Genomic DNA, 25,810 nt, shown 5'->3' on the forward strand with positions numbered 1-25,810 from the left:
ACGCTGCTGAGAAATCACTGAATTTGATTTTATTCAGTCTATAGATGTGACGCGACCCTAGTGATGACTGATCGGCTGTCTCAGTGTCACCTGCGGAAAAACCATCACGTTTTAGAAAAGAAAAAAAACTCCACTTTCAAAGCCGCTTCATAGTAACGAGTAGCGAGGACCTTGATAGAAATGTAATGGAGTGAAAAGTACGATATTTGCCTTTCAAACGTAGTGAAGTTAGTCATAAGTTTCTCAAAAAAAAAAGCCTCAAGTAAAGTACAGATACTCAAAAAGTGCACTTAAATACAGGACTCAAGTAAATGTACTTTGTTACTGTCCACCTCTGGGTTGTGCTTGGCCACATGAGCCAACACATAGCTGGGTGCTACTCTTAAACTGTCGTGTGTAACCGCTGAGTTTAAACAAGAACACAGGAAAGAAGTACAAGCACATGATTGTGAGCTGTGTGTCTGTACAAGCGTGAGGGAGGATAACACCAGGTGTTAGAAAGTTGTCTGCTGACTCTAGTTAATGATCAACCCCCTGCCTGCTTGTCACACTGCTGTTATATTTAAGACTCGAATGGGGTTCTCGCTGTAGAGATAACAACCCGGTCCTGATTTCCGAGAGACACCGGGGACGTGGTGTCGAGCCGTCCTCTCAGTATTCACGTTACCTGCCGGAGCAGATTTTGCACGGAATCCTCTACCAAGCCTTGGCTCACCATGAAATTAACATAAGTCTCTACTTGATTTCCTGTAGCAAAGCAGGAAGTGGAACAACAGGAAGCTGATCTTTGGAGAAACAGGGACGTTTGAGGATAGATGAGGGTGCTTACTGAAGCGAGACCAACCCCAATTCACATGTTTGTGTTTCCTGCTGTGGCTGAGAGGCGTTAAAGGCAGGGGTTTAATTACAGCTGTGTCCATTCTTTCCTTTCCTCCCCATCCCGTACCTGTCATAAATTCTTTTCTGTTGAAGATTTTGGAGTTGCTTGAAGGACAGTGAGAGAGACAACACTTTTCCCCAAGCATGCAGTACAGCATGCTTATACAGTAGATACTAATCCTCACCCTGGTCAAGTGTCTGAAACCTTCTCTTGAAAGTAGATGTTCTGTAGTCACTATGGTCCTTTTCTTTCGCTATTTTATGCACCATCCATGGATTATCGCTGGATCCCAGTTTTCAGCAAATGTCAAGAAATTACTCGAGCCTCTCTTTGTGTACTGGTGTCCAAATTTCACGAGTCTGCTCAGATCTTTTATTGTATCTTTTATGTGTCTAAATAAAGCAGATTCAAGTGACTGGTGACCAGCTCCAGTGATGAACCCAAATCTCAAAATAAGCGATTCTGACGAGCTGCTTGCTCCAGTGTTGACTCTTATTGATACGTTATGGTTCCATTTGAAAAGTCAGTGGTCTGGAGCCCATCTCATCTCATTCTCATCTCATTATCTGTAGCCGCTTTATCCTGTTCTACAGGGTCGCAGGCAAGCTGGAGCCTATCCCAGCTGACTACGGGCGAAAGACGGGGTACACCCTGGACAAGTCGCCAGGTCATCACAGGGCTGACACATAGATACAGACAACCATTCACACTCACACTCACACCTACGGTCAATTTAGAGTCACCAGTTAACCTAACCTGCATGTCTTTGGACTGTGGGGGAAACCGGAGCACCCGGAGGAAACCCACGCGGACACGGGGAGAACATGCAAACTCCGCACAGAAAGGCCCTCGCCGGCCACGGGGCTCGAACCCGGACCTTCTTGCTGTGAGGCGACAGCGCTAACCACTACACCACCGTGCCGCCGGTCTGGAGCCCAGATATTGCAAAAAAAACAACAACAAATTGAAACCAGCTACACTGTCAGAAACTGCAGTACAGTAGGAGTCCCCCAAGGTACAGTCTACACGAATGTACCCCTAGGGCTCGTTATTGGACCTCAGCGTAACTACAGTGCCTTGCAAAAGTATTCATCCCCCTTCGTGTTTGTCCTGTTTTGTCACATTACAAGCTGGAATTAAAATGGATTTTTGGGAGGTTAGCGCGATTTGATTTACACAACATGCCTACAACTTCAAAGGTGTATTTTTTTTTTTGGTGACACAAACAATAATTAAGATGACCCGACCCCCCCCCCCCCCCCCCCCCCCCCCCCCCTCCCCATGAAATCTGGAGTGTGCATAGGTATTCAACCCCTAAATAAGAGCTGGTCCAACCAATTCACTTCATAAGTCACATAATTAATTGATTAAGATCCACCTGTGTGCAATCAAAGTGTCACATGATCTGTCACATGATGTCTGTATAAATCCACCTGTTCTGGAAGGACCCTGACTCTGCAGCACTACTAAGCAAGCAACATGAAAACCAAGGAGCCTCCAAACAGGTCAGAGACAAAGTTGTGGAGAAGTATAGATCAGGGTTGGGTTATAAAAAGTACCCCAAACTTTGAATATCCCACAGAGCACCATGAAATCCATTATAGCAAAATGGAAAGAATATGGCACCACTACAAACCTGACAAGAGAAGGCCGCCCACCAAAACTCACAGACCGGGCAAGTAGGGCATTCATCAGAGATGCAACAAAGACACCAAAGATAACACTGAGGGAGCTGCAAAGATCCACAGCGGAGATGGGAGTATTTGTCCATAAGACCACTTTAAGCCGTACACTCCACAAAGTGGGGCTTTATGGAAGAGTGGCCAGAAAAAAGCCATTGCTTAAAAAAATCACGTTTGCAGTTTGCCCAACAGCATGTGGCAGACTCCCCAAACATATGGAAGAAGATTCTTTGGTCAGGTGGGACTAAAATTGATTTTTTTTTTTGGCCATCATGGGAAATGCCATGTGTGGCGCAAACCCAACACCCTGAGAACACCATTCCTACAGTGAAGCATAGTGGTGGCAGCATCATGCTGTGGGGATGTTTTTCATCTGCAGGGACAGGAAAGCTGGTCAGGACTGAAGGAAAGATGGATGGCACTAAATACAGGGTAATTCTGGAGGAAAACCTGTTTGAGTCGACCAGAGGTTTGAGAATGGGACGAAGGTTCACATTCCAGCAGGACAATGACCCTAAACATACTGCTGAAGCTACACTGGAGTGGTTTAAAGGGAAACATTTAAATGTCTTGGAATGACCTAATCAAAGCCCAGACCTCAATCCAGTTGAGAATCTGTGGCATAACTTGAAGATTGCCAACGCAACCCATCTAACTTGATGGAGTTGGAGCAGTTTTGCCTTGAAGAATGGGCAAACATCCCAGTGGCTAAATGTGTTAAGCTAATAGAGACATACCCCAAGAGACTTGCAGCTGTAATTGCAGCAAAAGGTGGCTCTACAAAGTATTGACGTTGGGGGTGAATACCTATGCACACTCCAGATTTCTGGTTTTTCATCTTAATTATTGTTTGTCACAAAAAAATGCACCTTTAAAGTGTTAGGCATGTTGTATAAATCAAATGGTGTTAACTCCCCCCAAATCCATTTTAATTCCAGCTTGTAATGTAACAAAACAGGACAAACACCAAGGGGGAGGAATACTTTTGCAAGACACTGTATGTGTACCTTTTAAGGGCCAAAAAGGTACATGTATGTTCTCAAGCAGTATATAAAGGGTACAGATAAGTACCTTTGGGGGTACTGCCCGAGTGACAAGCCACTGTACCCCTAAAGGTACAATATTTAAATAATATTGGCTGGTTTTTTTCGTGGTATATCCGATATATTCCATTCAGCTAGCATGATCTTGAACGAGTTAAAGATGAGTAGCTGAATGGAATATATCTGATATACCACGAAAAAAGCCAGCCAATATTACAACCCCGATTCCAAAAAAGTTGGGACAAAGTACAAATTGTAAATAAAAACGGAATGCAATAATTTACAAATCTCAAAAACTGATATTGTATTCACAATAGAACATAGACAACATATCAAATGTCGAAAGTGAGACATTTTGAAATTTCATGCCAAATATTGGCTCATTTGAAATTTCATGACAGCAACACATCTCAAAAAAGTTGGGACAGGGGCAATAAGAGACTGGAAAAGTTAAAGGTACAAAAAAGGAACAGCTGGAGGACCAAATTGCAACTCATTAGGTCAATTGGCAATAGGTCATTAACATGACTGGGTATAAAAAGAGCATCTTGGAGTGGCAGCGGCTCTCAGAAGTAAAGATGGGAAGAGGATCGCCAATCCCCCTAATTCTGCGCCGACAAATAGTGGAGCAATATCAGAAAGGAGTTCGACAGTGTAAAATTGCAAAGAGTTTGAACATATCATCATCTACAGTGCATAATGTCATCAAAAGATTCAGAGAATCTGGAAGAATCTCTGTGCGTAAGGGTCAAGGCCGGAAAACCATATTGGGCGCCCGTGATCTTCGGGCCCTTAGACGGCACTGCATCACATACAGGCATGCTTCTGTATTGGAAATCACAAAATGGGCTCAGGAATATTTCCAGAGAACATTATCTGTGAACACAATTCACCGTGCCATCTGCCGTTGCCAGCTAAAACTCTATAGTTCAAAGAAGAAGCCGTATCTAAACATGATCCAGAAGCGCAGACGTCTTCTCTGGGCCAAGGCTCATTTAAAATGGACTGTGGCAAAGTGGAAAACTGTTCTGTGGTCAGACGAATCAAAATTTGAAGTTCTTTATGGAAATCAGGGACGCCGTGTCATTCGGACTAAAGAGGAGAAGGACGACCCGAGTTGTTATCAGCGCTCAGTTCAGAAGCCTGCATCTCTGATGGTATGGGGTTGCATTAGTGCGTGTGGCATGGGCAGCTTACACATCTGGAAAGACACCATCAATGCTGAAAGGTATATCCAGGTTCTAGAGCAACATACTGTATGCTCCCATCCAGACGACATCTCTTTCAGGAGAGACCTTGCATTTTCCAACATAACAATGCCAAACCACATACTGCATCAATTACAGCATCATGGCTGCGTAGAAGAAGGGTCCGGGTACTGAACTGGCCAGCCTGCAGTCCAGATCTTTCACCCATAGAAAACATTTGGCGCATCATAAAATGGAAGATACGACAAAAAAGACCTAAGACAGTTGAGCAACTAGAATCCTACATTAGACAAGAATGGGTTAACATTCCTATCCCTAAACTTGAGCAACTTGTCTCCTCAGTCCCCAGACGTTTACAGACTGTTGTAAAGAGAAAAGGGGATGTCTCACAGTGGTAAACATGGCCTTGTCCCAACTTTTTTGAGATGTGTTGTTGTCATGAAATTTAAAATCACCTAATTTTTCTCTTTAAATAATGCATTTTCTCAGTTTAAACATTTGATATGTCATCTATGCTCTATTCTGAATAAAATATGGAATTTTGAAACTTCCTCATCATTGCATTCCATTTTTATTGACAATTTGTACTTTGTCCCAACTTTTTTGGAATCGGGGTTGTATTATTATTATTATTATTATTATTATTATTATTATACACATTTGATGGAACAATTATAGATTTTACCAAAAGTTAATAACAGGTGGTAACTTACCAATATTGAATGCTGATTCTGATCGAATGTAATTCAGTGTTCTGTCAATCTGATGTACTGTACAAAGTCAAAGTTCTAACAATAAAAATGGTACAAGTCCAAAAAGCCTGAACAACAACCCAACTTGTGTACAAGCGATATCCAGGTAGACAGTTCAAGTTCAGAGTTACTTTTGGTCGTAGTTAATTGTTACATTGCAGTTGAGTGAAGTCCATGAGTGAAGTCCTCTTGTAAAAGTCTCCGTCACTTTTCCTCACCTCCAAGTCGAACTTTGACAATATTTCCGCTATTGCTCTATTTTCCAGTTTTTCGATGTCCATTGATATGTTTTTCTCTTGTAAGTATGGATAGTGAAGTTTTGGTAGCCTTTCGGGTGTTGAGCTCATCTTTCTCTTTCAAAATTCTCTCTAAATCTTCTGCTTTTAACGAAGTAAACCTCATGGCCATGATTGTTTACAAACTGCCACAGTCACTCGCTAGCGTGGAAGTTTTACATCTCTGACGTGTCTCTTTTCCAGCTTTTCCATATATTTAATGCGGAAGATTAAACGCGTGAAGGATATCCATGGAAGTTTTGGGAGCCTTTCGGGTGTTCAGCGCATCTTTCTCTTTCAAAATTCTCTTTCAAAATATATCTTCCACTTTTAATCTTCTGCTTTTAATGAAGCAAACCTCGTGGCCATGTTTGTATACAAACGGTCACAGTCACAACCTAGCGCAGAAGTTTTACATCTCCGACATGCCTCTTTTCCAGTTTTTAGGTGTCCGTTGGTATGTTTCGCTTTTGTAAATATGCGTGAAGAATATATAATTAAGTTTTGGTAGCCTTTCGGGTGTTCAGAATGTCTTTAGTTTCAATTTTCAGTTTATTTATTTAGTGCATAAATCTAGCACTGGATTAGCCTCGTCTTCTCTCTTTCCCGGCCGACAAAGAAATGATTGTGCGCATGTACAGCTGAAAAGTTTTGTCATCGGATCTTCGCATCAGCTCCGATGTGTGACGTTGTGTTGTCTTGACAATGTGCAATATTGTAACGGTATTGCACGCTCATTGTCCATTGGGGAGAGTGGCGTAATATGTGGAAGATAAGTGATATGATGATAATATCGCATGCCATCTGCTGTCAGACTGTATAACATCCACAACTTGTAACGTAGCACCAATAACCTGTTTGTCGTTTAATTTACACTACTTCACCACTACTACCACTGTCATCTCTCATCGATGCAATTATTATGTGCAATAATATAGGCCCTAAACTATTTTTATGCATACTTATATATTATATATGTATATATGTGTGTATATATACAGAGTCTACCTGTAATGTGCAATTTTTTCCGAGCCTCTCAATAAGGCAATTTTTCTATACTTTTTCATGGTAGATAATGCAAATAGCCCTCTGTATTTAATCCTTCGTTTGTCTAATTTTTATTTCAGTTTTATTTGTTATCTGTTTGACATTTTCTTGCTACTGTAACACGTGAATTTCCCCGATGTGGGATGAATAAAGTGAATCTAATCTAATCTAATCTAATCAATAAACCCGCTAGAAGGGAATAGAATTCATGTTTTTGTTCCATGGAAAAAGTGGCCCATATGTATAATAATGTACTTTATTTCCTGAGAGTGTAGTGTCTGACTTCAGCAATGATTTACGGCATTTCTGTGCTGATTGCACTTGTCCAGTCAGTCAATGGTCTGGAGCCCAAATCTTGATATCAACAATTCAAGCTGGTGTCTGACTCCAGTGACCAGTCAATGGTCTGCACTATTTTTGGTTCCGCCAGTACGCCTGCATTTGGTAGTGTTGGTAGTCTGATGAGAAAGGTAACCCAAATCACGTACTTGACTATGATTATGGTATCACGTGGCACATGAACAAATATGTGATCCGACACTGTTTCCACTGCCAAGCAACCTGAGTGCCAGGAACTTGTATTGGATAGAAGGAGCTAGAAGCACAAGTCCTGAGTCCTCCCTAGTGTCCAATATCCAGAGATTGAAGCAGATGGTGAGCTCATGTAATTCATGATTAATATCCACGATCAAAACTTCATCATGGTATAATTTCTGTTTAGTTTCCAACTCTGGCCAACGTGGACGCTGTCACTTCAGATCAGCCTGCGAGTTGCCAGTTTCCCCAAGCATGACTTCTAAGGCATTCTTTACCTCTCGCTAAATTCTTCTTTTATTTTCCTCAACTTGTGAAAATGTGCAGGTTTCTCTTTTCTTCTTTCCCTCTCTATTTTTTTTTAAACAGCTGTAACTCATTTGTTTCCCTTCTCTCTGCTGTTAGATAAGGAATCATCCCAAGTTATTTAAAGGCCTTGAATGCTTCCCTCAATATCAATTGCAGAGGGGCTCAGTTTTGTTTTCGCCCTTTGCGGAGGTAAGAGATGCGTGCGCACGAGACACTTTGAAGGGGGAAAAAAAAACGAAAAGAAAGGGAATAAAGGGGAAAGATGAAAGGAGTGGCTCGGTGTGACTCACAGCACACAGGGTGAGGAATATTAAAAGAAAAGAAATAAAACAACCCAGGCACAAGATTTCTGTTCTGCCTTGCAGGCGAACACATTTACCAAAGTCCCTGCCGAGATGAGATACGCCTCTCCCACTCTGTTGGATGAGTGCGTACCATTAAAGAAGCTGCTGGTCTCATCTGGGCTTGGGCCTCCTGCAAGTCACCGCATCCCTCTCGATGCTGTCAAATTGATTAGCTTCTGTGCTTTCGAGACGCTGACTTTTAGCGAACTAGATGAAGTGGAGATCCATAATGTCAGCTGTGCTGCAATACCACTTAACGAGACAATGGCATCATCCATTTCTTGAGTAACCCTGTAGTCACACCCGCAGGCAACAAGTCATTCGGATTAGCGATCATCGCCACTTCCTTTCAAGCCAGGGCTCGACATTCATGGTCGTCCGACTGTCCGGGACAACCAGATGTTTGGTCAGGTAAAGTCAAATCCGCATCTGCCTGGCTGACGGGACGAGCTGAATATTTGTTGAAAATCACCATTTTTATCGTAATTATTCAAGAGTTACATCAATACAGTTCCAATAAAACGAGTTCAATCGCCTCCGTGATCCGGCCGTGTTAGTGTTTACGAAATTCTGGGGAAGCCGAGCATAGCAGGTGCGTGTGTAAAAATAACCACGTCGTAATACCTAATTATAGATTATTAGACTTGGATCAGTTGCAGGATTCAGGGGTACAAAGGTGTAACATATGAGAAAAATTAACAATTTCACAAAGTCATCAGAACATTTGATTATTTATTAGATTTGATCATGAGAACAAATATTGAGAGAATATCTATTATATTATTCATTTTAACTAATACCCAGAATGCATTGCGGGTGTGGTCTTTTTTGATATTTTCACGTTTATTGTCTAAGATTTGCATTCTTGTGCAGAAATCATACAAGTTCATATTTATTTCTAAAAAGAAGACATCATTTCCTCATGCTGGCTAGGCATAAGCTAGCTCATTTTCACGCCTCTTGAGTTTCCCTTGCTTTTTCAGCCAGCGCCTCCCGGTTTTTCTCATAATACTCTCTTTTCTTCGAGTTCTTTTTTCCTTTTGTTTTTTTTTTTCTTCTCCAAATCGCTGTTGAATTCATAGAATCTTCCATTGTGATATTGCGTTTTGCAAGCGGAGCGGAAAAAGTCATGCTATCTTCGCTGGTCACACAACGTTTAGCAAGGCTGTTCGTTATATCTATTGTTATTAGGGGTGCTATTATATTAGCCCCCTCGAACAGTTCATCAAAGACCTTCACACGAAGAAGAAATGGTTGTGAAGTGAGCGGAGAAGTCGTAAGTTCGAACCTTTTTGTTTACCGTGCTCGCTTGCTTTGGAAACCGATCCTGCCAAAGCAATTCTTAGACATCATTGATCGGAATATGTGTTCGGGGTTGCAGAAAATGTGTCATTTTGGGAGCTTTTTACAATGGAATCAAGAAGATTTGGTACCAAAAGAACATTTGGGATATGAGAATGGCAGTTCAAGCCTTGCTGTTGTTAAGATGCATTGTACGCGATCCCAAGAAAGCATTTTCCTCCATAAATAAATGACCAAGTATAATATTTTTGTCTCATTTGTTTAACCGGGTTCTCTTTATCTACTTTTAGGACTTGCGTGCAAATCCGATGATGTTTTCGGTCATATTTATGCAGAAATATAGAAAATTCTAAAGGGTTCGCAAACTTTCAAGCACCACTGTATGTGCTTTTTGATAAACTTTGCTCACCACTTTCCTTTCATTGAACTAGTAAATGCATAGTAATAAAAAGGTTATGGTCAGGACAAGTGAAAAATCTCGCTGCTTGTCTGACTGGACAAGTGGATTAAAAGGTTAATGTTGACTTTATTTTTCTTCCTAATGTCTGTATACACATTTAACCAGAAGTTGTACATGTGGAGGCTATGGCCTAATGGTTAGAGAAACAAGTTTGGGACCAAAAGGTCATTAGTTTGATTCCTTGGACCAGCAGGACTGGCTGAAGTGCCCTTGAGCAAGGCGACTAACCCCCAACTGCTCCGGCAAGAGTGGCGGCGCACCCTGTGTCTGATTAGCCAAAGAAAAACTGATAATGCAATTATCAGTTCGGGTGGGAGCTCGGCCAAAGCTAAACATAAACTGTACATGGCAGTATACACTACCGTTCAAAAGTTTGGGGTCACCCAGACAATTTTGTGTTTTCCATGAAAAGTCACACTTTTATTTCCCACCATAAGTTGTAAAATGAATAGAAAATATAGTCAAGACATTTTTCTGGCCATTTTGAGCGTTTAATCGACCCCACAAATGTGATGCTCCAGAAACTCAATCTGCTCAAAGGAAGGTCAGTTTTATAGCTTCTCTAAAGAGCTAAACTGTTTTCAGCTGTGCTAACATGATTGTACAAGGGTTTTCTAATCATCCATTAGCCTTCTGAGGCAATGAGCAAACACATTGTACCATTAGAACACTGGAGTGAGAGTTGCTGGAAATGGGCCTCTATACACCTATGGAGATATTGCACCAAAAACCAGACATTTGCAGCTAGAATAGTCGTTTACCACATTAGCGATGTATAGAGTGGATTTCTGATTAGTTTAAAGTGATCTTCGTTGAAAAGAACAGTGCTTTTCTTTCAAAAATAAGGACATTTCAAAGCGACCCCAAACTTTTGAACGGTCGTGTAAGAATAACGATACCATTTGTTGGATGATTTCTCAATCTTTTTTTAACCATGTCAAACCTAAACTGGAACAAATTGCAGGTACGATTTCAAGTTTGAAGTGGGGAAGTTGTTATAATCATCAGTTCATACATGCCATAGGATTGGTCTGAGGAATCACTGCCTTGGTTTTGTCGCTTTATCGTGTCGTGCCTAATTTGCATAGAATTGCAGCTGACTCTGAAATTGCGGTTTCCATGTCGCGAATGTTCAGGTTCATGAAAATGTCACTCATGAGCGTGAAATATATGGATAACATTTAGTCCTGGATCAGATTATTGCGTCACTCGTCCATTAAAGTTCCTTGACCCCAAAACATAATGACACCCTTTTGAGTTCGATTATAGCACGACGGATTCCTTTTCCCTGTGACAGCTGCTGAACACTCGCCCTTTTAATCTAGTGCAGCTGAAGTATATTAACGTCTGATACTTTGTCGCGTGCAGGACGTTTTGCTCCCTTTCTATCATTATGATTATTCTCAGTCAGATTTAATTCTGACTGACAGTGTCGAGTGAGTCGAGGCGTTTGGACAGAGGCCACTAGCTTCTGTTCTCTAGAAGCGCTCTAAATGAACAATGCAGTGAAAAAAAAAAGTCTCGGCTTTCAAAATAATAAAAATAAAAACACACACAACCTCGATACTAACCATGCCAGCTGGAAGCTTTTCAACCTTTTTTTTTTTTTTTTAATCCGTCACTTCTATTTAGTGTTTGCGCAACAAAGTGCTTGATGAAATGCAACAGAACGCTTTTTATCTTTCCACCCACACGTACTTATAACACTGTAAACACACTGTTGTACGTACTGTACATCCAAAACCATGCCTCAAGATGTCTTTGTTGGAAAAATGAGCTCAATCAATAGGAACACCTTTACTGAATCACATTTCTGGCTCATGACTGTTCGATTAGCATCCCTCTTTTGTCACGACAGAATAAGAGTTTGATCATTCGCTTGTTTATTTTATAGCTCAAATGTTACTCATGCTCCAAATTGTGATTAATGCGATTCATATGGACTGCACTTTGTGTGAACCGCACATTTGAGAACACGTCTGTTTTAGTTTTTTTTTTTTTTCCACTGTGTCCAAATTAACGGTGGCTTTTTTAAATCCCCCTTTAATCAGTTGTTGGAAAGTCTGGAGCTGACACCCAGAGCCCGTGTTTTTAAATGAAAGCCTTTCTTGATGTTGCCTTCCCTTGAACTTAGAAACAGGGGAATTTTTCTTGTGCCAGTAACAGTGTGTTCACAATTAAAGAGCGCGTCTAAAGCCGATAGTGGTTATTAGATCTAGAGAGGTGAGAAACAGGAGCAGGGTTTCGCCCAGGCTCTTTTTAGTCATGTTATGGTGCCTGCGAGAGAAGTACGACAGGCAAACTTGCGACCCTCAGCCACCTCTTCGCCACCAGAGATCAGAAACGGAGCATCAAAGTGCTGCTCGGCCTTTGCAGCATCTGCTCAGACTCACGCGGACAGCCCTGCCTGCCGCCCGGTTGAAAAGACACAGCAGCGAGGGTGTTCGTGGAGTGCAGCTGCTTGCATGCTTGTGCTTCAGAATCAGTGCATGATGAATAAATCTCCCTTTAGAGTGTGCTTGACCTTCAAGGTCTATATCTGTGTCTGCCTTCATCTGAATAATGGTGTTCTCTTTGAGGTAAAGTGTTCTCGAGACCAGCTACTAATTTTCTGTTTTTGTGTTGTTTGTTTGTTTGTTTTTTCTTTCTTGTCTCCTTAACAGCAAACTCCAGTCTCCTCGGTGGCGGCGGAGGTAAGCATTCTCAACTTTCACCACCTGTTTTTGTAGCACTTTACCTACTTCTTCTAGTTCTCTAATCATTAAAGATGCTACAGCATTGTGGCATGATCTATTTTTTATTCTATCCACATTCACTGCATATGAGCAATCGCATGCTCCGATCGGCTACTCTTCCACTAGGCTATCAGCTCATATACCGTGAGTAGAGAAAAACCAAATGGTGTGGCGCGCATCAAGTCAGATACATCACTTTTGTTATCAAGTGTTTAAAAGAAACAGAAATCGCTAAAAGAATATAATATCCTCCTCCCCCAAATAAATAAATAAAATCTCCTGTCCCATACTCCAGCCAAGTCGGTGGCTGTAATGCATCTTTAAGTTGGTTTGCCAACCACCAAAAAAAAAAAAACCTAAAGAAGAAGAAGAACATGGCGGAGCGTGTTACTGAATCAACCGAGGACGAAATAAAAACTGTACTCAAAAACAAAACCCCAAAAAAAGCAACAAAATATGGACTTAAAGTATTCGATGGTAAGAACTAGGGCTGGGTATCACCAGATACCTCACAATACGATACTATGGCGATATTTTGCCCACGATAACGATAATATCACGGTACAGCGATTCTGCGATAATCGATATATTGCAAGAAATTTCAACCACATCACAATATCTGTGTCACTGAAGAAAATCAGAATTTATTGACCACTGTAAAATTACATTTCACATACATAACTACACACTCTTGCCAGACATATATTTGTCTCTATTCCACTGCTGGCAAAACCAAGAGTTGCTTCACTACAACATACAGAAAATTCCCATTTCTGTGCTAGTATTCTCAACTTTTCTGTAAGCATGGACACATCAGTGCTGCTTAACAAGCAGAATCAAATTGTTTTATGAAAACTTAAAACTTGCACTGCAGACTGCACATACATTTCAGTGCTAACACTAATATCAATTTGTTCTTTGTAAACTTGAGAACATATACCGGAGAACATTTAACTTGTGCTTATTTTGCAGGAACAACACACTGTCTGAAACACATTGAAAAGTGCAGTGTGCATCTTAGTCTCCTACTGCGCATGCGCAAAGCCTACTGCGCATGCGCAGAACACATGAATTAGCAAGTTCTCATACAGACCGGTTTATTATTCAAAACAAGGCATTACAAATTATTTGACTCGGCCAAAGACTCGACCAATACGCACAAAACATAAAAATCGGCAAATGCGTGAAATACTCACCGATTTTCTATCAGCCCAGCTGATCGGTAGGACAAAACTACTGTTGAATTTTCCTACCCTCCTGGATTTCGCGCATGCGCAGTAGGCTTGGTAGGACAAATCCAAGAGGTAGGATAACTTTACAGAACACCGGCTCACTGTTTTTTTTTCTCCTTTCCTTTGGAATCCAAAGTGCCTCCAAACATCTACCTTAAAGTTCGGCGGCGTCTCTAGGTTTACGTTAACAGCCACGCTTGCTTGTTTTTTTTCCTCACTGCAACCGCCGGGGAAAAAAGAGAAGACGAAGAGTGCCTTGCAGTGAGGGAGCGGCACAGCAACACCTCGCGGAGCGGAGGTGCGGAAGTCGTACTGGATTTACAACCCGTCTGAAACATGATTTATTATTTGAAAAAATATCGATATTCAAATTTTGAGTATCGATATTGAATCAGAAGACAAAGTATCGCGATATATCGCCGTATCGATATTTTTGCACACCCCTAGTAAGAACATCTCTTTTTTTTTTCAAGAATCGTCATCATCATCGCATTTTTCACAAATTGCTCCTGTCATTTCGCCAGCTTGTTTACATTCTAAACGGAAATTGTTTTGTCGGACATTTTGTGTCAAGTTTTTATTGATCGAATTTGCAAAAAATAAAAATGCTCCGTTTCTCAAAATCCAGTGAACGTGGATAGACTAAAACAGTTATTCCGTTCAATCTCGTCGTACAAGGCTTAAAGCCAACTCGGTGCTACGCGAGCTCATGTACGACCCGATTTCATGGAATAACTGTTAAATATTATTCGGAAGACGATTAACACTGGGTTATGAATGGTTACAGATATCCAGTGCAATTGCTTATACCTCAGAATTGACTATTTTCATATAAGGGTTTTACTCCTTTTATATACCACAGCACGTTGGCAATGATCATAATTTTTTAAATCTATTAATTAACAACAGGTTATGGTTTTTTTTTAATCAGTTTCCTGTCGCACTTTGTTTCTAGTCCTTAAGCTACTTCCTGTTTTCATTTCTGTCACAAAGCACTAACACTGGAGACTCCTTCAGTAATAAACTTGACCAAATGAGCATTTAGATATTCTTTGCTTAAAGGGGTACCAAATATAATATATACAGTTGCTGATGTGACAAAGTAACGTATTCTTAAGTATTCTATCAAATTTATATACTAGAAAACAACGAAATATCTTGGTAATTGTAAATATAATAGTCGGTACGCTAAACGGCACAAGAGTCGCCATTTTTAAAAGACCGTGACGTCAGCCCTACCCACTGCACTAGGAGAGAAGCGTGTAATCATGGCGTCGGGCGCATCAAGTGAAAGCGACAGCTCTGTCGAATCATACGAAGAGATCCCGCAAGACACACTGCAAGCAGGCTATGGCTTAGAAGGGTACCAGTTTGAACCTAGGAGAGGTACTCTCGACTCCGGTGATGACGAAAGAAGAGAAGAAAGCTCGGATGACGGCGAGGATGAGACTGATGCTGACCATGGGCATGGCGAGCGTGGGGCAGAGCGTAACACAACTGGGCACATACATACGTCATGAGTGTTACGCAGAGAAAAAGAACGTGCATTCTGATTGGATGAAATTAATATCATGGCGGAAATAGTTTGCTCGAGCTACTTTCAAAACACTATAACTTTCCAACCTTAGAACAAAAAACTTTTGTAAGTCTTGAATAAGGTTCGTTAATGTGTGTTTTATTGTTATATTTACTCTATATATTGCCCTCTGTTCCCCTTTAAATCGCAGCATGTTTTTTTTTTTTTACCGTAGATTATGTGGAGTGTATGCCGTATGATAGAAACAAGAGCAGATTTTCAAAACGGCACTTTGGTAGAATATAAAATGAACCACAAATCTAGGATTCTACACAACGGACTTGGGAGGAGTCACAGTTTTCTGTGAAAAAGGAAATAAATACAATAAGAATAAGAGAAAGGGTCTGGTCAGTGATCCTTAAGCAAATGTGTCGAGTTTTCACTTGCTGTGATCAGGTACAGGATTTCTGATGTTTATTGTTATAGAGTGTTTTGGGTTTGCAGGTGTGAAATAAAGACAGAAATATTTTTACTCTGAACAGAGGACTGCTTTCTTGTCTGAAGTCGGTCTCTTTGTTGGCCTGCTGCCGTGCATTTGCATCAAGGCGCAGATGAAATCAGAGCCACCCAACCGTGCATTACATCCAGCCAGAGTTCGTCCATTTGGCAGAATTTTGCACAAAGTCTGACATGATTGAAATAATAATTGCATGATGAACTGTGCAGGACAAAGGCGACAGAGCCAGAGGGGATGACGCGGAAAAATCAGCCCACTTATTTGAGGAACGTTTTGATCCTAGCTGCGCAACACACAGAAACACAGCTAGTCCCGAGATAACAAACATCCAGATGTTTATTTTTCACACACCGTTTGTTTATTCATCTGTTCCAGGGTGTTGCCTTGAATCCCCTGCTCCGGTCACATCCCCAGCCCTCATGAGGAAGCCGAGCGGCCACGTTACCCGATCCATTTCACACTGAGCTATTTGGCGTTATTTGATTCACACTAAACCCCAGACCGCTAGTTATTGTAGCCGTATTGTATCACATGATTGGTGGTCTGGAGTCGGGGGGGAAAAAAGGTGGCTGATTGAGATCAGAGGTCACTTTGCCATGACAAAACCACTTAGCACAGCACCTGTCAACCAAATAGGTTTGACCAAACCAAACGCTGTCCTACCATTTTCAGTTGGTGCCTTCGTGTATGTCATCATGGTTCTGTTATTGATTGGTCACGACAGTTTAATCATTCGAGGGCAATTTGCTTTATTCATTATTTTCTCATAATTGCCCTCTGCTGCCTTTGATGGGCTCTGTATGTGTGACATGGAGGTTTAATCGCAAGATGGCGTATTTAGTAATATCAGTGCTCAGGGAAAGAAGACCAGCCCTGCATCCGAAATCGCTCCCTACTCGCGATTATAGTGGGGACACCATTTTGTAGTGCTGTCCGAAACCTTAGTGAAGATTATTTACACCCTATATAGTGCACTCAATGCATCACGAAAAGTAGTGTACAACCGATGGTCACTAACCAAAGCAATATATCCCATCATGCATTGCGGTCGCGCTGAAAGAAATCAAATTAAAAGTCTCAAGTTTGATTTAATAAAAGGCAGCGGCAAAGAAGAAAATATTCAGTCTTGATTTAAAAGAACTGAAAGATGCAGCTGCTTTGTATTGATTAATGTCGGAAACGCGCTCAGTATAATATGGATTTATCACAAAAACACATGCATGTGTTTATTATTTTGAAAACCCACCAGCCGACTGATCTGGCACGTTTTAATTGTGCGACAGTAATGACGTAAATACCAGCGCGACAGAGTAGTGTCCGAAAGCGTTTTTTTTTTTTCATTTTACCAATGAGCTCACTATATAGTCCTCTATATAGTAATTCCCTATGTAGGGAGTAGTGAACGAGTGAGTGATTTCCAAATACCAAGGTTCATCAAGTACAACTGCGTGACATGCTCTATGCCGATGATGCTGCCCTCGCTGCTCACAGTGAGAAAGATCTTCAGAACCTCCTTGACCGCTTCTCCAAGGCCTGTGATGACTTCAGCCTCACCATCAGTCTGAAGAAGATGAAAATCATGCACCAAGGAGTCGAAGCTTCTCCAGCTGTGACCATCAAAGACTACACGTTGGAAGTCGTCTTGCAGTTCACTTACCTAGGCTCCACCACCTCAGATAACGCCTCTCTTGATGCTGAGCTTGGTAAAAGAATCGGAAAGGCTGCAACCAATATGGCCAAACTTGCCCCTCGTGTGTGGCAGAAGAAGAAGCTCACCACTACCACCACAGTCGTGGTTTATCACGCTTGCATCGTGAGTACCCTGTTATATGGCAGCGAGTCCTGAACCACCTATGCTAGTCAGGAGAAACGCTTGCACTCCTTCTACATGAGGTGTCTACGTCGCATCCTATCTATCTCATGGACAGACAAGGTCACCAACAGCGAAGTACTTGAAAGAGCGGGCATCCCCTCAATGTACACCCTCCTTAGACAATGTAGGATGAGATGGCTGGGCCATGTACGGCAAATGGAGGATGGTCACATCCCCAAGGATCTCCTGTATGGAGAGCTGGCATCTGGCTCAAGACCTGTCAGTAGACCAAAACCACGTTTCCGAAACGTCTGCAAGAGACATGCTCGCAATCGGTCTCTCAGTGGATGACTGGGAACGTCTCGCGGCAGAACATAGCATTTGGAAGACAACTTGCAGAGAGGCACTCGTAGCAGGGGAAAGAAAGCTCAACGATGACGTAGATGCAAAAAGAGCCAGGAGAAAGGCCACTGAAAGAGCTCAATTGACAACAGCCCACATCTGCCCTACATGCCATCATGTCTGTCTCTCTAGTAGGATCAGGCGAGTAAGCCATCATAGGAAATGCGTGAAAAGTACTTGAACGGTTGCGACCCATGCGCTTGTCATGGACTTTGTCCGACGGCTGCCGAAGACGAAGATAGTAATTCCCTATGTAGGGAGTAGTGAACGAGTGAGCGATTTTGGGCACAGGGCTGGAGAACATCTACGGTTTTGAGGCCACCTTGGAGAGCTTTTTCCCCCCAGTAATGCAAAATATTGGGTTTATGTGGACAGTAAGCCAAAACGCACACAAAAAACCAACTATGTGGTTTTATAAAATATCCGTATACATGTTGACAAAGTCCAAGAATGGCACACCACGGTGTCCCTAATCAAAGCAGACATCAAGAACGCGGATTCCTCTAATTGGCGACCCCGATAACGGTGTCGGAAACGTAATTAACCCCATGACATGATGTTTGGCTTCAAAAGCATCCTCAGTGGCTCTCGGCCAGGCACTTTCAAACACATCAATCCAACGTTTGACATTAAAAAGCACTAGGTAGCTTTTATTGGAGCTTGGGCTTGAAGTCAGGAAGGTGGGAGGAAGGTTAATCCTATGTGAATAATTGCAACATCAGAGGAACCAAGTGGAGTGAAGTCAGAGCTATTAAAAAAAAATAAAAATACGCCTCAGCTGGATGAGCAGACAGACGGACTCGTGATTGAAATTCTTTGGGTGGCAAAAGATTACAAGTTTTATCATCAGGAGAGTTCTGTCAATAAGCCAAGATGTTTTTCTGTCTTCTTTTTCTTTTTTACTCTCTGGTTCACTCAAAACAAAGCCCATCATCCTCTTTACTTTATCTCTGTGTGTGTGTGTGTGTGTGTGTGTGTGTGTGTGTGTGTGTGTGTGTGTATGAGAGAGAGAGACTGATAGCTTTATCTTCTCACTCTCCTTTATTGCCATTGGACGACTGATAAACCTGCCTGTTTTCTTTCTCCCTCTCGCCTACCTCCTATCGTTTAACAAGGTGAAGACCTCCAGCTGGGATAAGTTCATCCTGCCCGAGCCCTCTTAAGAAAGACATGGCTTTCTCTCTTATCACTGAGCTTTCTCTCCTCTCTAGAAGTCCACAGGGATTTGGCTCACATTCTCAATGCTTTCTTAATGGCCTGTAAACTTTGGGTGGGGCTCAAAGTCAGGGTCATTACACTGCATTCTGGCATACAGTCTTCTTGCTGATTGGGCAGGATTGTGCAATTTGCAGTTTGGTTGTTTATTTTATGTGGTTGAAAAGCTGTGGAAAAGCGGTTTCCTGTTATTTGATGTCCGAAAACCAAAGAACAACACGAAATCAAATCCAGCCGCCAGCATAATTATGATACCGACTTTCACTCCAAGGTTTGTTTTAAAGTTTTTTCTTTATCCAGAAGGTAAAGGGCCCACTTCGAAACCACCTACTGAGATGAAATGAAAATAATTTAACTACTTTGAGCTTACGTTAAACGTTTGGTTGGAATCCAGTACAGTTTGGAGATCTGTCGGCACAAACACACCTAGTAAACCTGGCGCTTAACTGAGACGTTGAATCAGGTGTTTAAACGGGGAAATGTCTCACCAGACTCTGATATTCCAAGACGCCATTTTGAAATGCATTGCAGTTTAATGCTGTCGTGTACGTGAAAGAGGACAGAATGATCACGTTGAAAATTAAAGTCAAAGTCCTTCCCGTGCCAGGACCTAGTCTTCCCAGGTAGTCTCCCGTGCCAGTACTAACCAGGCCCTTAAGGTGCATCGGGTGGCGCCGATCTCCGCTTCTATAGCCCTTGGCCTCTCGCCTACACAGCTAGGGGGGCTGGTCCTGTGGTAACTGCGAGAGTTTGACTCCCCACTCGCGTCTGGATTGCAGCGTGCCTTGCCTTGCCAGACGGCAGTAGATACCATTTCTTTGATGGTCTTTGGTATGACCTGACTGTGAGCAGAACTGGTGATGTCTTGATCAAGAGGCAGACACGCTAATCACTAGGCCAGCTCGCGGTCGAAAATTAAAGTGGTCAAGAAAAAGAAAAGAAGATGACACTTGATCAGTGCACATTTTACCGATGCATCCTGTTTCCCAGAGCCATATTTCTCTTCACATTCTCTTCTGTTCTTGATGGAAAGGATTTTGCTTTTCATACTCGACTTGACTTACCTTTACTACGCAGCTGCAGCATGGCAAGACCCCCCCAAAAAAACACTTATACCCTGTCCACACTAGGGATTTTGTACCGATACAAACCTACTTTCGTACCGCAACACCTGTCCACACTAGCAACTATACCGGTACTGTAGCGGTATAACTGTATCGGTACGAAACCCACAAATGTATGGGTTTCGTACCGGTACTGTAGCGCTTCGCGTAGTGTGGACAGATGAAGCGGCTGTGTATCGATACAAATATAATGCGCAAGCGGAATGAACCATAACTACGTCTTCCGGGTTATTCATACAATACAATACGCCCGTGCTTTCCAGCTGTAAATAAAACGTCAAAATGGCTCAAAACGACCGTGGAGCTACATGGAGCAAAGAAAGGGAGAGGGGGAGGGAGGGAGGAAGAAAGGAGGAAGAGGGGAAAAGGGAGATTCGTTTTCTTTGTTTCTTTCTCAACTGCCTCGCGCGTTTTATACGATTCGACTGAATAAATGACCACCAGAAATACAGACTGTACATTGACAACAAAAAGCACACACACGTTGTTTCATCCGCCATATTCTCGGAAGGAAGTTACTCGGTAACCACAGAAACATTTCGCGCACGCGCATTTCAACTACCGTGAAAGAAAACCGCAAACATTTCTCGCTAGTGTGGACAGATGCACTAAACTGTACCGGTATACTTTGTATCGATACAGTTATACCACTTTCGTACCGGTATAAGTGTGAACACAGCATTCATGTCTTTTTAACATCAGCTAGCCCTGAGCTGCAAGCGGTGAAATTTTGTTGAGAATGCCAGACTGTTGTGTTACGCTCCTTAAATGATAATTTTTTTTCTTTCTCCAACATATTTGAACCTGACCGCTCGATGACATTTTGCTCACAGTGTCACATTTAACATTTAAAGCTTTGTATTGTGAAACGGATTCGAGTCAGACGGCGAGTTATCTCGCCTCCGCTGACTTCTTAACTAGAAGACCATCATCCTTTTGTTCTTTTGTTTAATGCATGTTTCCTGGCTACGCTTCACTAGCTCTTCACTAGTGCCTTTCGGCAACTTGATCCAGCCTGCTGAGTTTGTGCGTTCAGTTTCCTTCCTCGAGGCCAGTACCATGCTCGCTCTACATCTGGTCGATCTGTTGCTGCTTCTTTCCCCCTTGGCAGCCACCTACTTTCTGCCAAGCTGGAGGGGTGAAAGGGTTAGATCGTTCTCTATCACTGGCTTCCTTTTTTCTTCTCCTTTGTGAACCACGTCTTTTTTTCTCCCCCCCCCCAACTTGTTGCAATTTGAAAGGAAGGGTATTCGTTCATCCATCCTCTTCATGACTCATTCTTTATTAGCCGTTACTTCATTAATGGTTTCTTTGTTTAGATACATATAACCATGTCTGCTCATCCTGCTTTATTCCTGTGAGACATGTGGAATTCGTGTTTCATAAGAATAAATAACCAGACTAGATATAAGCTACAAAAAAAGAACATGGTACAATATGATGAACCATATTTTTGGTTCAGGTCATGTCAATACAGGTCATGTCTGTCTTATATAAGCTTTTAATCCTCCTGCAGTCCTTTACTTTTACAGAATTAACGGTCTTGTATCGACAGATATGCAAGTATGACTTGTTTTCTTTTCTCCGAGCTGTTTTCCCAACTTCTCTTGCAAGTAATGTGAACTGTCTGCTGGAGAATTTCAATTCATTTTCAAATTCATATGACATGGGTCATATGTCGCTGAAGTCAGATTTATTTCAAACTTTTTGTTTGAGTATATTGTACGTGAGACGTTTTCATCCTGAACCCACAGCTGATGCAGTAAACTGAGCCTCCCACACTGATATGAATGAGGAGGGGCTTAAAGCATGGAACAGAAGATTACTAAAATAAACTGGAGTTGCAAATAAGCAGAACCCGAAAAGAAATCCGTCATATGCAGGAAAGCAGATTCGAGCATCGTGAATAAAGCACATCGATGTGTTATGAAATTCACAGAGTAGCATATAAGCATGTCCGTCATGGATCTCATCTCATTATCTCTAGCCGCTTTATCCTGTTCTACAGGGTCACAGGCAAGCTGGAGCCTATCCCAGCTGACTACGGGCGAAAGGCGGGGTACACCCTGGACAAGTCGCCAGGTCATCGCAGGGCTGACACATAGACACAGACAACCATTCACACTCACATTCACACCTACGGTCAATTTAGAGTCACCAGTTAACCTAACTTGCATGTCTTTGGACTGTGGGGGAAACCGGAGCACCCGGAGGAAACCCACGCGGACACGGGGAGAACATGCAAACTCCGCACAGAAAGGCCCTCGCCGGCCACGGGGCTCGAACCCGGACTTTCTTACTGTGAGGCGACAGCGCTAACCACTACACCACCGTGCCGCCCCCCGTCATGGATCTTGTATGCAAATTATTTATATGCTTCTTATGTATTTACGTACTTCTGATGGTCTAGAATTCTCAGAGCCATTACCATGTAGTCTTGGTGTGCCACAGGGCAGTATTCTTGGGCCGCTCTTGTTTATTATCTACGTTAACGATCTTCCTGACATTGTCCATCATACTCAAGTATCTCTATATGCTGGTGTGCCACAGGGCAGTATTCTTGGGCCGCTCTTGTTTATTATCTACGTTAATGATCTTCCTGATGTTGTCCATCATACTCAAGTATCTCTATATGCTGATGACACAGCCCTGTACGATTTTTCCTCTTCAGTTGCTGACATTGAAGATAAGCTTTATGACAGAGGTTAAATTTCACTGTGTGCTTGAGTGTTACAAAGCCTTCTTGGCTAGGCTGCTTCTTCTTCTTTCTTCTTTTAACCTTGAATACATCCAAAACTAAAGCTATGCTGTTAGGAAGTAAAAGGAAAACTAGCAACATGTCCACTATATCCATTCAAGTCCACCTGAAAGAGATTGAAAGAGTGAAGGAATTCAAGTACCTTGGTCTGGTCTTTTCAAGCAACACGTCTTCGTCTGTCTGCTCACGTTGAAAAACAGATTACCAAAATCAATAAACGCCTTGGTCTTCTGAAACGAATGAAACATCTTTTACCTAAATTGGCTAGATTGTTGTACTTCAATAGCTTAGTTCTGCCGCTCTTTGATTATGGTGATATTGTGTGGGGAGAAAAAGACAGCATCATACTGATGCCATCACTTCAAATTCTGCACAACAAAGCCGCCAAGATTATTTTGGATCGTCCCCTACAGTCCTCAGCAACTGATGCACGTAAGGAACTCAACTGGAAAGAGCTCGCTCAACGCAGACTCTATCACCAATGTCTGCCTGTCTTCAAATGTAAGAACAATATGTTATCGTCAAACCTAAAGTTGACCGAGTTGAATGAACATGGTGATGACACAAGACATGGAAGCGAGTTTCGTCTACAAACTGCAAAAACAAATTGGGGAAAACAAAGGACATCGTATCAAGCAATATTAAATCGTGCTCAAAGATTTCCCAGTTTAAATCTAAATTATTTTAAAGTCTTTCAATGTATACGATTCAAGTTTTTACATTCTTACCTTATTTTAATGTTATTTTTTTTAAATCAGTTTGTTTCAATTCGTTGAAATATTTTGTTTTTAAACTGTCTCAATCTTGTATCATGGAACTAGGCTTTACAGGACTTGCTTGAAAATCACTTGGGTGAAGAAGCATCCTCTTAAAATATCATTAAATAAATTAAAAAAACCTTTGCGGTCCGGTTTCCATCAAATCCCGCACTCTGATTGGCTGGCGAGTGGGTCCGTATCCTATGATATAGACCCCAGTTATGGACCTCTGGCGACTCGCTTGTTCACAACAACAACAAACATAGTAGCATTTTTTTGTCAACATTTATCTTTTTTTTTATAAGATTTATTTATAAGATTATCAAAAATCTTATAAATTTTTGCCAGCATTTCTCAGGAGAATAGCATTAATTTTACAGCATGGATAGCGATAACGACAGTGTTCACAGCGAAAGCGAGTTTTACTACCCTGAGGAAGAAGAAATAAAAGAAAACATTTCAGGAGAAAGCTAAAACCTATAACTGTTGCTAATGCCGAGCAAAAACATGGCTGAATCCTGAATGACTCAATTTTGTATAAATAGGGGACTACATAGGCGGCAAAATGTAGTTTTTTTCCTGCCATGGAAGTGCACTTGTATACCGAGGAGGAAGCCATTTGCATTACAGCCGTAAATGAGGATTCAAAATGGCGGCTCGGCTCGGTTTTCCCTTTCGGGCGCTCTCATTTTCTGTTAAAATTTGGTAAAGAAAAAAATAAATATATTATTTACCAGCTTAAGGTCGGTCTGTATTGTGAAATACCGTGACCTCGGCCTTGAATACTGACCTCGGCCCAGAGGGCCTCGCTCAGTACTTTCAAGACCTTGGTCACGGTATTTCACCATACGGACCTCCCAGCTGGTAAATAACACACATAAATAAATACACCTCTTACTTTCAGTTATTTTTAATTGAAAAACTAGTGAGCTTATGAAGAATGAACGAATTTACACCTGATAAATATTCAGCGTGGTGGTGTAGTGGTCAGCACTGTCGCCTCACAGCAAGAAGGTTCTGGGTTCGAGCCCCGTGGCCGACGGCGGCCTTTCTGTGCGGAGTTTGCATGTCCTCCCCGTGTCTGTCTGGGTTTCCTCCGGGTGCTCTGGTTTCCCCCACAGTCCAAAGACATGCAGGTTAGGCTAACATGGGGCTGCCTTGGGCTGAAGTGCCCTTGAGTGAGGTATTGAACCCTCAACTACTCTGCCCACTGCTGCCTACTACTCTGGATATGTGTGTGCTTGTTGCTCACGTGTGTTGCATGCATGCGTGTGTTCACTGCTTCAGATGGATTAAATGCAAAGAGGAATTTCACAAGTGTACGTGTGATGATTAAAGTTGTTCTTGTTCTTCTTATCCAACTCAAATAATCACACTTTACAACTGTGCTGAGCAGAAAAGCAGCTCGCTTTTCACAGAATTGAAGTGCATGGGCTACAACAGCACAAGATTACATCCGATTCCACTTGTCTCAAGCAGGAACAGGAATCTGAGGCTGCTCTGGACATGGACTCGCTGAAACTGGACAGTCCCTTCTGGACCTGTCCAGTTTGTCCACTGTCGCCGTAATTTCCTGTTCTTGCCTGACAGGAGTGGAGCCTGATGTGGTTTTCTGCTTTTGTGTGACATTTTGTGCATCCTGAGATGCTTTTCTGCTCACCACAGTTGTAAAGAGTGATTATTATTATCATTCCCTGCCACGAAGTGTGCCGAGGGGTACAGGAACGGAGTCCGTCCGTCCGTCCTTCCATCCGTTTCAATCTGGACAAGTTTTCTCAGAAACTACATAAGCGACATCGATGAGACTTTGCGTGCTCATACTACTATTCATGATCTAAGTTGACTTCGAAAATTCATCCATTATCTGTAGCTGCTTATCCTGTGCAGGGTCACAGGCAAGCTGG

General features: G+C 42.1%; 1 protein-coding gene across 1 annotated transcript in view; it reads left to right on the plus strand.

The window, feature by feature from the left end:
* The window catches only part of macrod2 (mono-ADP ribosylhydrolase 2), a 1,287,170-nt gene that overhangs the window by 321,597 nt on the left and 939,763 nt on the right, over positions 1-25,810 (plus strand). Inside the window, exon 4 of the mRNA XM_060925481.1 lies at positions 12,500-12,529. Coding sequence (XP_060781464.1) covers positions 12,500-12,529 — 30 coding nt within the window. The remainder of the gene's footprint in view (positions 1-12,499; positions 12,530-25,810) is intronic.

The sequence above is a fragment of the Neoarius graeffei genome, chromosome 7, assembly GCF_027579695.1.
Source record: "Neoarius graeffei isolate fNeoGra1 chromosome 7, fNeoGra1.pri, whole genome shotgun sequence".
In the NCBI taxonomy this organism is placed as follows: Eukaryota; Metazoa; Chordata; class Actinopteri; order Siluriformes; family Ariidae; genus Neoarius; species Neoarius graeffei.